Here is a 12,277-nt window from a genome sequence, read left to right as displayed (position 1 = left end):
ACTCAAATTATCAACATTTCGGAATAATACTGAACTAACAATCTCTTACACTGTGTTCCTAGGTGTTGCACAAAGTGTTTCAAAGAATACCTTATAACAAATATTGTTTTTACAAAATAACTGGTTACTTGATGTACTGAAATAAAGACCACACAACTGAATGTAGAACAATTTTAATGTTGACACACTTTTATTGATTTAAATTTATACATAATTAATGTAGGACAGACAGCAGCATCAAGAAAAAACATTAGTTGTTAAAGGTAGAAAAAATAAATAGCTTGTAAAAAGAAGCTATAACAATAGCATTTTGCAGACCTTCATTGAAGGGATAGAATGCTTTAGTTAAAAAAATGCACCATTTCACTTACTGTTTATGAATCGAATGGAATGCAAATAACTTGTCTTATATTATTAGCTTAAGTTTACAGGTTCTGGTGAATTCTAGACTGAATCATTTTGACAAATTTCCTTTAATCTCATTAATTGATGTTCAGTGCTTGCCTGGCTAGAGGGAACTTTTCAGAAATATTAGTCAGCACTGTTGTGTCTAAAACTCGTTACCTATTGCTATTTCATCTAACTCATATTTGATATATTCAGTAAAGGTTATTAATACATTATTAAAATTGCATATCATGAAGCATTGGTCTCCTCTTCATTCAAGGGCAACTGATGACAGGTGTGTGGGTGGTAGATTTTTGACATTAACATACAATATGTTATACAGTGTCAACTAAAGCTTGGACGAGGAAAGAAAAAAAAACGTGAAAAATACATGCAATCTCAATGTTTTTCAGAGGAAACATTTTCTTTTTGGAGTCAATCGTTATTTCTATGGCACATGATGTGTCCAAAATATACAGTAAGTATCCACTTCTCAATGAACATTTCGTAAATAAATTATTTGCTTCTGTAAACTCACTTATGCCAGTACTGGTTATATTATATATTCCCGTGTATGCAATGTGTACCAGTGGAAGCTAACAGAAAATGAATTAATTTAAGGCACACTTTGCGGTATTTACACTGTTGTTATGAGACTGGGATAGCTTATTGCCGAATGGCTGTATATACAGAGAAAAAACAACAGCTTGTAAGAGAAGGCAGTTCTACTTTGATTCTTCGTTTTAAAGGTCCAGTCATTGAAATCTAGCAGCAAGGTTGCGAATTGCAACCAACCGCTCACTCCAGCCCTTCACACATTCGAAACACTACGACGGCTGCCAGAACATGGCGAATTACATGTAAGGGGACCCGCGGTGTGTGTATATGGAATAGCTCATTCTAAGGTAATAAAAACATAACGCTTCATTGTGTAAGCTCTTTATACACAACTGAAGGTATAGCTATGTATATTACATGGCATTTCTATCAATAGATCATCCCAAAAATGACATTTTATTAACAATAAAATGCAAGATCGCTCCACTTAGATTGTACCTACATTTCACTGCTGGTTGCATATTCTCTACATGTGTATGTGACAAATAAAATCTTGAAAAATCTCGAAATGTACAGTTTGTAGCTATTATGTGGCCAGTCAAAGACTGCTCTTCCAAATAGTGTTTCTTCCAGTGTTGTAATATGAAAAAGCTTTTGAGGGACCTACCGGTATTACAAAGTAGCAGATATGATAAAAAAATAGGCTCATTGCTACAACACGAAGGCTGGCAATTAAAATAATGTGAGAAATTAATATGTCTATTAATTATAAAATATTAAAATGCAGTCCATCGTGGATGATTCTTAGAACTTGGATAAATGTATCAACCTTCAGGTACCTCTCTAATGTTGAATTATTTCTTATTCAGATGTACATTAAACTGCACCGTATCACAGAGGTATCTGACCGATGCTTTCAGCAGGTTTGTGCAGTCTAAGGTTTTTTGTTATTTCCAAAGAAATCCTCTCTAAACAACTGAACGTTATGAAGCTTGACTGAGGTAGATCTCCGTGGGAGGTTACCTTTGTAGTTAAACTGAACATAAAAACAACACTGAGGATAAGGTTATTTTGTGATATTGGTAATATTTCATATCAAATGCCCTGGTTATGCTTGATAAGTGATCTTCAATCTAATGCATCCCTAAGAGCTCCTCTGCTTGTTTCTGAGTACGATTGGGGCTTTCTCAGTTGCTACATACACAAAAGATCGCACCACCTCCCTGTTATTTTACACCGTTCATACATTAGCAGTCCTGGTAAAAACACTGCACTACAATTGCCTCTGGTCTCTTGTCTACGTTGCACTTCTCATGCTCTAAAACCTTGCCTGTATAGTCCATGCAGACTACATTGCGGTGACGCTCTCCGTGTCCGCACGTCCGCGAGCACGCTGACCAAGGCCCCATTTGCCACATTGGACAGGGGAGGTCCCCGCATGGCCGGATGTCTGCAGGTCGAAGATCAGGATCACAGAGGTAAGACAAGGACCCCTCAGCAACTTTGCACTCCACGCTTCTCCTAGACCATCCAGCACCACAGCTCTTGGAGCACTCAGACCACTCACCCAGGACCCAGTCAGCACCCCCGAATGGCAGTATGACATGGGGTGAAATCCTGCTTTCTGTGCCAGGTTTGATAAAAGGTACATCCCTTGGCAAAAAGAAGGTGTATTTGATCCTAGGGGGAGAGGCGTCCCCACCGGTAGACAATACCTGGACAGTGATGGCTTCCCGAAGCTTGTGAAAGCTGAGGAGTCGCTCCAGGGTGGTAGAAGAGCCGCTGTAACGAAGCATGGCGCCAGGGACTGGGATGTCCTGTTCTGCCATGGACACTGAGAAATTCCCATTTAGAATATAGGTGCCATCTTCTGCCTTTATAGCCAGGTAGTTACCATCATGCGTGATGCCTCGATGGCTGCGTTGTTTTATGTCAATATTAGTAGCAGCGGCGGGGATGGTAACAATGTCATTGTAACCAAAACTGTGGAAGTATTATGAGATATTTGAGCACAAAACAAATGTAAAGTGTTTTTAAGTAAATGTTAAACCTTTTCATTATATTGAATATGTAATAGTTCGCTCTTTTCCTAGCATTACAGTTACCCACACACTGTTTTCTATCATTTTAACTGGCATTAAAGGAATAGTTAACCTAAAATGAAAATGACTCATCCTCTTGTCATTTCAAACCTATGAATTTCTTCTGCAGATCTAGAAGATATTTTAAAGAATGTTTTTAAGTGAACATCAGCGGTTCCCATTGACTTGAATGGGTACCGCTGTTGTTTGGTTACCAACATTCTTTAACATATCTTCTTTTGTGTTCTGCCGAAGAAAGAAAGTTATACAGGTTTGAAATGAAAAGAGAATGAAAATGACAGAATTTCCATTTTTGGGTGAACTTTTACTTTAATAAATCACTGATATATATTAATCACACTTACGTAGCTTTGTTTAATGAGCCACTTATTTTTCTACAGGTCGTACCGTCACCACCACAGACGCCACACTTATCCAGCTTTTCATTAGAGCCTATCACTTCGTCACAACCAGCTTTGATGCACTGGCCCTGAATACAGATTGATGTGGTGTCCGGTCCACATGTGGTACCATCCACGACCTGCCCAGCACAAAGCAAAACAATATGAAAGATCAGTGTCAGAGAGTTAGAACAGCCAGAAACCTGAAATCTCAAATTGTTGAAATTGTTTTCAATCATACTTCAAATACAGTTAAATTAAAACTGCCTTATTGAACCACATAAAGAGGAAGGGCAAAAACATTTCAACTGTATCTGAAATATCAGTTTCATCGAGGAACACTAGGGGTAGAGTTAGGGGACTCAGGTTTCACATTTTACAACAGGGAAAATATTTCATGCAGGAGAGTTTAGTGGAAGTGTAAAGATATCAATGGGCATGTGGCATGAGGGACAGCTAAGAAAGAGATCAGGCCTCCTAAAGCGTTACAGCAGGGCAGATGGTGAACTATATTTTACATATTGTCATTATTACTAATCAAATTATATGAAAACTAAAATGGTTTCAGCAAATGTGCACCTTGGCTTCGAAAACTTTGAATTCATTGCTCCCTTTGGCTCGGCAGATGAGTTTGCAGCGGTCTCGCGGAGAGACACCAGAATATTTGGGGATCCACTGCTTTATTTTCCCTTGAAAGTCCAAGTAACGCTCGCTGTTATACTTCTCACATTGCTCCTCTCTGAAGCTTTGTCCTGCGGATAAAAATGGTCACCGGTCAACTAAGAATAAAGTGATCATAACAAATGCACACTTCTAAAATTAAGAGCATCTTCTGACCCCACGCTGTTTCTCTAGCGCTCAATAATGTAACCCATGTCACCTATTGTGACCTCAGTCTGTACAGAGAGAACATAGAGGTTTATTTATAAAATGTTACCATGGTCTTCTGGGCAAGTCTGAGTATTGCAGGACTGGTATTTGACCCTCTGTCCCACACAGTACGATCCCCCATTCTGTGGCACTGGAGCGGTGCATTCACGGTGCGAAAACTCCACACCCCCACCGCATGACCGTGAGCATGGCCCCCAAGGGCCCCATTCACCCCACCCGCCATTGACTGGCACCTGAAACACAAATAGAGCATGTTAGATATACATTTCACTCTAGAAAGTAGGAACTTTTACAAAAAGATTATGTTTCAAATAGTTTTATAAACACTTGCTTGTAATATCTAACAGTTTTGTATTATTGTCTGTACATTTGTTTGGCTGAAAGATTCACATTTCCAAATTGAAATGCATAATGCAGTGCACATCTTGACCCTTGATCTAGCTGTGCATGTAAACATCACTTCCAGTAAGCCCTGTGCTGACAGAATGTGAGCATACCACACTGCATTTCTTTCAGGGTTTTTTTATAAGTTGGCTGAGGGACGGCTTCTCGCAGCCAGGCTGTCTGGGATCATGAGCTAGGGTTTTTTAACACACTACACCAAATATAATCATACTTTTTTCAACGTTCAAAAGCATCTTAAATGGATTGCTAAAAAATAATTGAGCTTTTCAAAGGCTCGCTCTCTATATTCTTGAAATCTCTCTCTCTCTTTCTCTTCCTCTCTGGCATTTAGAAGCTGTATTTGAAGTAGATTGATTATTTTAAGCTGCTCAGAATCGGGGTCCAGCTGGGAACCGAGGCGGAATGGGTTTTGTTTTTTTGCGATAAACGAGTTGGACCCTTTTGAACATGTAAACAATGTGGTGAAAAGAATGTGTCATCTCAGGCTAAGAGATGTTCAAATAGGGAAATATGGAAGAGACAGGCGCCCACTCCCACCCATTTCTGTAATGTAAACATTTCAGATGATGTAAACAATAACTTTTAGACCATACAAAAGGCTGTGTTCACTTCAGGTCATTTCATCTTCTAATTTGCCTTTCAGCAAAAATGAATAGGCAAACGCTAGTGCACACCATGAATAATCTGAGAAAGATAGAAAAAATAATCGAGACAGTACGTGCAAAAGTTTACAATGTCTAAAAAAAGGCAGGGCAACTCACACGGGCCATAAGTAAGACGCACCTAAAATGCTGGTTACTTTTGTATAACTATGATACCCATAAATCTGCACAAGGGCGTTTCCAGTCTTTCCTTTTCATTTTAGATCTATACGTGCTGACAGGTAAAGCGTAATAAAACCGGATGACGCACATACACACATCCTCCATACATACCTCTTCTGCCTCCTCCTGAACACTCAACACACATGAACCCCCCAGGCATCTCCTCTCCTCCCCACAAGGAGTTCCATTCGCCCAGGGGAGGCTTCCATTCCGGGTGGTGCACAGCATCTTTCCTTCCTCTCGACACCACAGCTGTTCACAGGCTTGATCTTCAGGGGCGTTGGGGCAGTGGGTGTATTCCTCCCCGAAAGCCTGCTGGCACTGCCGGTCTTGTCCAAATGTAAGGCCGGGGTGCTCGGCTGGTAAAGGGATGGTCTTCTCAGGTGAATCCAACAAACAGTCACCTGTGGAGTGCACATAAAGAGAGGTTGTTCATTATGTTTATTTAATTCTATGTTTTGCTCTTAATCCTACGAAGATGCTTATGAATTGCGCAGTTGTCTTGGTTAAGCCAGTCGATTTTGGCTGACCCCTATGGCGTTTATATCGCTAAAGCAATCTTTTATATTCAGTCTAAACCAGGTGTGCACACTAGCTAGAGGGGCAATTTTCACTGTGGAGAGATCTCACTGTACTCTCTGGTAATGACGTGCGAAAGACATAATAGTCTGCTGTCTGGAGATTTCCATTATGTAATCTATTATTGTGGCGCTTTAGTTAGCTCGCTCAAGCTAAAAAAAATGTATCAGTAACAAAAGAAAGCTATTTTACTGTAAGGGTTGTCTACCCGCAGTCGCTTCTAAAAAATATTATCCATATCGGTCAGCGAGGAGATGGACGCAGTAAAACACCTTGAAACAATTATGCAGACTTTTTTATCTCCCTTTGTGTTCTTCCAAGGTTTATACTGTGAAATTTAATTAGTCTTAAAGTATGTATTGAGGACATCCTCATTTCTTAAGGATTAAGAATTTGGGAAAGTTTCAATACATTGAACGAAAAACCCTTTTTCAGTTACATAAATAAAACTTTTTTGACTATACTGTATAGTGATGGAAGGATTTAGCTTAAGCCGATACAGGAATAACAACAATGGAATGGAAAATAACAGACTTAATCAGTTCACCGTCTACCTGTGGCAACAGTGCAACCAGTAAATACGGCATATGCTTGGCTACACACGGCGTGTCTCTGTGAGGGAAAACAGTTGTTCAACTTGGAATGTGTGAGTCACCAAAGATGAGTCAGTGGATGAGCGGGAATGTGAGAGAAAGTAGACAGTAGATATCAGCACAGATAAATCAACAACTGTAGCAAATATGTCTACCATATTTCTTCAGCTGTCACGTTTTGTTATCTGAGATTTATCTAATCTTTTTTGTGGGGTATTTTACAATTTTTGAGGCACAGTCGGCATTGGGGCCGAGTTATGTCCACCTTGCTCTGAAGCACCTACTGTCGCTTCTTTTCAGTCGAGGCAAGCTATATGATTTGCAAATAATTCAAATGCATCACTTTTAAACAAATTCTCGTTCTTTAATATTTATAATAGTAATAGTTTCTATATTATTTTAAGTTGACATATTTTTTATAAAAGTTCACTCAAAAATTTTAATTTCATCATCACTCTTTTACCTTTATGTCATTTCAAACCCAATTGCATTATGCTCTTTTATAAAAGACATATTGTATTTCAATCTGGTAGTATTTGTATAAAAATATCAATTGACCATGTGTTTACTTTCAATACTGACAAGCATGAAAAGACAGACATGGTTTTAGCAGTTGTTATGTAATTTGCACTCCAAACGCTTTAAAATGCACAGTATGTAGATCAAGAAAGTCCATTTTTTTGTTTGGGACAAATTAAGTTTTTGGACCGCTGTATTTTCAAAATCCTGCGTATGGCCCTGAGAACATGTACTGTATAGATAAAGTGAGCAAGAGAGAGCTTACTCTGCAAACATTGTTAGTTTTGACACACTCAGCAAAATTACACAGTGTGGTCCCTCCAGCCTATTATTAGTGGTTAGGGCGTAAGTTCAGATTGAAGAGCCATTTAAGAGAAACACGTGCAAAAGTATCAGTAAAAAGTAAATGTATAAAACGCAGACATCCATATTATAGAGATTTTTTACCACACTCTAAGTTAAAAATTATACACTAGTGACATGTTTCCATTAACTTCAGAATGACAGATTGACAGTTCAGACACTCCAAAACGTTACTGAATGTTATTATGTGCACCATTCTGATACAAAGCCAAACACAAACTGATAGAAAACCGGCTGTTAATAAAGAATACACCTTGAGTACTTCTGCATAGACATACAAAAGTTTTGAAGAGATCAAATGAGGAAAACAGGTTCTGACGAACAATGTGGGCTCATACCGTGTCCATTGTCGAAGAAGTCTGTGATGTATAGTGCACTACATGGGGACCATGGAAGAGTTTTGTTGAGGTGGATGAAGTAAGGAGCCATCATGTGGTGTCCATTAAGATGCCCGAACCATTTCTCACAGTTTTTAGAATCATCATGTGGCATGCTGAGGACATGACCTGAGAAAGACACAACAAGAGATGCAAGGCGAGAAATAAAGGAGAAAAAACGTAAAAGACAGGAAAACAGACAGATGAAACAAATTTTATAATTCATACTGTACTATATGACTGTGTTCTATATATTTAATTTTATTTGTCTCACTGCTGCTCACTAGTTTTGTGTGGTTTTATCAGCTATTGGCCAGTCGGCATCTAGAACATAACTTTACGCTACAACCTATGCACTTTTGTACGTCTTGAATGGACAGTTCTCATAAACCACCTTTACTTATGAACACATATTTCTGTGTGCACAATCTAAATGATTGTATCAGCTCAATCCTTTGAAATCATGATGACATCAACCATCGGTGTATTTTCGCTGCTGAAAACAGCTGGTTTGCATTAATTAATGACTCAGTCTGGAGCACATGCTTCTGTCCAGACAGTAAGGGTGAGATCTCCAGCAACAGACACGGAGTCTGGTCATGTGTGTATGTGTGTGCACGTCTGTGTGTCTATAGATATGCATGCGTCCGAACATACCGAGTTCATGTGACACAGTGAAAGCTGACTGAAGGCCGTTGTCCTCGATAACCGAGCAGCTTCTTTTGGGGTCACACATAGTGCCAACATCAGCTACACCCAGTGTGTCACAATCCTTATATCCACAAATATCCTGAGGTCAAAAAAAGACAGACAAGTGGGCAAAGGAAGGAGATATATATACGAGACAGGATTGGATAGGAAAAATTGAAAGAGAACGCGAGGAGAGGGGGACACATTTGAGACACTGATATCCAGACATCGCACCATTAGTTCCAGACAGAACTTTTTCCCCAAGCAGGCACTTGCCAGCAAAACATATTTGTCAGTGTTTCCATCGTAAAATAAAGCAAATACATGGCAGACTGCATCCTAGACAAAAAACAAGAGGGGGGAAATTAACTATGAGATAGCTGGACCACACTGGACCTGTTCAGCAATTCTCTCTTGTATATCCTTGACAGGGAAGACATCTTAAAGCCATTTGAGTCAACCAGAGAGACAGAAACCTCCAAACAATAAAACCACCTGTTTCTCCATCTAGCCCCAGCGGAACTGAGACCACAGACCAATTCTGTTGCTCTCAGGTGGATGTCCAGCCAAATCTCCTTCATCTACTTTATCCGGTGCAAACCCTCTGTTTTTGGCAGACCAACAATATTTTGCTTGCTGTCTTCAAGACTGAACAAGGGGTTCCCCGCTGAGCATTCTGATCATGACCCTGTCATTGACTAAATTAAATTATTTCTTGTTTTGGAAAAGCAGTTTCCAAGTGAGTTAATCAAATGGTGGATGTAATAATGTCTGCAAAATATGATCGATGTATTGTGCTACGACATGCACAGGAAAGGGGAGACAGGGTTGGCATTTTTCCCCAATGGAAAAATAAATTAAACGACCTACATATTTCTAATCTTAAAAGCAAATGTGGTCCTTAAAGCCCAATCCTGTCATAAATTTAACAATTCCAGATCCGAACCACACACAGCATCGGTTAATTGTGTGATTTTAATTAATTCAAAGAACTTACAAGGAAAAATACATAATAGAACTTGTTGTTAGAAATTGTTTTACTCATCTTACCTCTCTTGTGAACAAGATGGCAGTGTCGAAATGTTCAGGGTGCCTCTGGCTGCCTGGGTTAAAAAGTTGCTGCCACATGCAGAAGTTGCGCAGGGCAACCCCACCGTTGCTAGAAATCTCAGGCCCCACCTCCTCATCCTCCACGACCAGCATCTTTACTACTACCAGACTAACAGCATTTTTTAGGCTTGGGTGCGCATAGATCTGTGCAGCGATGGACATCACAGTAAGGAGGTAGTGCTGCCAGAAAATAATTAGAAAAGATCAGTGATATAATAAAACTTCAAGTCTGTGCATTGGCAATTTTTTTATTACTTCATAATCTGAATTTATGTGGATGACAGTTCGAAATGTCATAATACTCTGTTCAAAGTATTCCAAGGAAAAAGGATGCTCAAACCTGTAGACCTGTGGGAGCTAAATATTAAAACATTTGTTCTTCTATTTATCAATAAAATGGGTCAAAACAACTCCTGGCGTTCCTTCTTTTCCAGATGGTTCCTTCACTCCCTCTTTCTCCCACACATACTCTGAATCACACAAGTTTCATATTTTGTTACACTCAGTATAACCAACCTCTCAGTCACCCTGAAACCGCAAGTTTTAGTGGTTTGCCTGATCTGAGTTTCATTTCATAACATAAACCATAGACAGATCATTATGAGCCAATCTTTATTGTAGTCTTTAATTCAGTCTTAGAATTTAACTTTCCTGTGATAGGTACTTTGAAAGACTTTCATTTTACACAGAATATAGACTGCAATGGAAATGTATATACCCAGAATTTTGAAGAGCCCCTGGTTTTGTCATGGAATTCTCAAAAACGTAATATTTCTTAATTGAAACTGCCGTTCTATTTGGTAAATGGTTATTTTGACTAGTTCATGCAGACTTTTCCTCTCACCTTTATCTCGTCTCCATAGAAACGTGCCATTGAAGCGTCAGCAACCACCATCGTCTCGATGTATCTCGCGGTAGAAACGAATCGTTTTGCACGTCTCAGTTTGCCATCTTCGTCTTCAGTAGAGTTCACTTTGTCTTCTGCCACAACTTTTACTTGATCAAAGACCCTTTTTGACGTCGTCTGGCCGTCAGATAAAGCTCTTCGTTTAACCACATGCACCTGCGGATATTTCCCGGTGGTCTCACCGGTTGCCTTGGGCTGGATGAAGTACTCGTCCCCTTGAGTTATGAAAGTACCCTGTATGCCGCGACAGAGACTGACAGCGACTACCGAGGTCTCTTCTGAATTGACTGTTCCGGTGTAAAAACAGCCTCTAAGGTCCGCAGCGCTGTCTTCATACTCGGTAACATCCCTGAGAGCGCCTGCTCTCCCTGAGCCGCGCAGAAGTGCGGCGACATTCTTCGCTTTAACGCGCTGAACGTTCAATGCTGGAGCCACAAACCTGCTATCCGGCGTCAGGTCGAGCAGGAAGATTCGGCCAAATACGTTGATTTTAAAACGTTGTCTTTCCCCACTGCTCCCCAAAACACCTTTTCTATATTTAAGGTTTACTGGCACAGTCTCCTGTTCCTCGTTTCTATCACCCAAAACAAACTGAGACATAAGAAGATTCAACAAGAAAAGCGTATAACAACTAATGGTGTATACCATTTTAATGGTTTGTAAATATAAAAAGTGTAATCAAAATATATTGAGATAAATTAAACTCGTAAATATCCCAAACTGTTTGTTAAAAAAATGAAAAGAACGGCACAGGTACAGTCTGCTATTTTAAAACAATAGAGATAAACATACTCCAACGGGAATCAAAGGGAAAAAATACTCAATTGCGAGCGTCAGCTCTTTATCTGATAACAATAAAAACGTTAAATGAAACAAACTTCATCACAGCTTTGCGATTAAATTCATGATTGAAAAAAACGCCTTCTGAGGAAAACCCACCCGACTCACACTGCATAAGCGATGAATGCGATGTGTCGTTGGTATTTATACAGTCTTGGGCTTCTGGAGCGTACGCGGTTTATTTTTGATATTCATTCTCTCTCCTCCCTCTCGTGCGCCAAGCAAAAAGATCAGCTTGATCCAATGGCGCTACTGGTACGCCTCCTTTCACTATTGCTATTAGCCTATTATAACAGCCGGCTGGAATGCTGCAAGCCACTAAAAGTATGTGTTGAGTGTCAACCATGTCGATGTAAGAGTTAAACCAATGAAAATCCTGGAAGAAACTCGAGTGTAAGCAGACGACGATATCTTCAAACAGGTCCAATACATACAGAAAGCTAATGAATTGTGAAGGTTACAATCTAACTGCGCAGGTTACCATGTAAATGTGCTCGCTACGGCATGTTATACCCCCTTTTTTGTAGTAATTATTGAGTAACAAATTCCATCCCCGAGGGGGATTTTAAGAGTTTGAGATTACGATCACCATTTACACCACCAAACTCTACGCACACAAGTCTCTTAAAACCAACAAAGGCACACAAAACATGTTATAAGTAATATGGAATTATCATTGCACAGTGCCACAAATGACATACGATGAAAACCACCACTGAGAGGCAGTATTGCACATTTTTTATACAACTATA

At 39.6% G+C, this 12,277-nt stretch overlaps 1 protein-coding gene across 1 annotated transcript; it reads right to left on the bottom strand.

Annotated features, from left to right (window-relative positions):
- Positions 1-164: 164 nt before the first annotated feature.
- On the bottom strand, positions 165-11,383 carry adamts8a (ADAM metallopeptidase with thrombospondin type 1 motif, 8a). The gene is made up of 9 exons (XM_079451103.1): positions 10,623-11,383; positions 9,719-9,958; positions 8,636-8,768; positions 7,940-8,107; positions 5,659-5,951; positions 4,365-4,551; positions 4,007-4,179; positions 3,392-3,567; positions 165-2,928 (listed from the first exon to the last, which is right to left on the bottom strand). Exons 1-9 carry the CDS (start codon positions 11,331-11,333, stop codon positions 2,193-2,195), a joined length of 2,817 nt encoding a protein of 938 aa, XP_079307229.1. The 5' UTR covers positions 11,334-11,383; the 3' UTR covers positions 165-2,192.
- Between the last annotated feature and the right edge of the window lie 894 nt (positions 11,384-12,277).

This window comes from Barbatula barbatula (assembly GCF_947034865.1).
Source record: "Barbatula barbatula genome assembly, chromosome: 2".
NCBI lineage: Eukaryota > Metazoa > Chordata > Actinopteri > Cypriniformes > Nemacheilidae > Barbatula > Barbatula barbatula.
This window is presented reverse-complemented; position numbering and strand designations above follow the sequence as displayed.

What these genes read in the sequence shown, in the direction of transcription:
- adamts8a (XM_079451103.1), bottom strand. Translation starts at nt 11,333, where the DNA reads ATGGTATACACCATTAGTTGTTATACGCTTTTCTTGTTGAATCTTCTT. An exon ending in TCAAAGTTTTCGAAGCCAAG is followed by an intron (nt 3,568 to 4,006) that starts GTGCACATTTGC and finishes TGTGCTGGGCAG; the next exon opens with GTCGTGGATGGTACCACATG. An exon ending in GGCTCATTAAACAAAGCTAC is followed by an intron (nt 2,929 to 3,391) that starts GTAAGTGTGATT and finishes ATACTTCCACAG; the next exon opens with TTTTGGTTACAATGACATTG.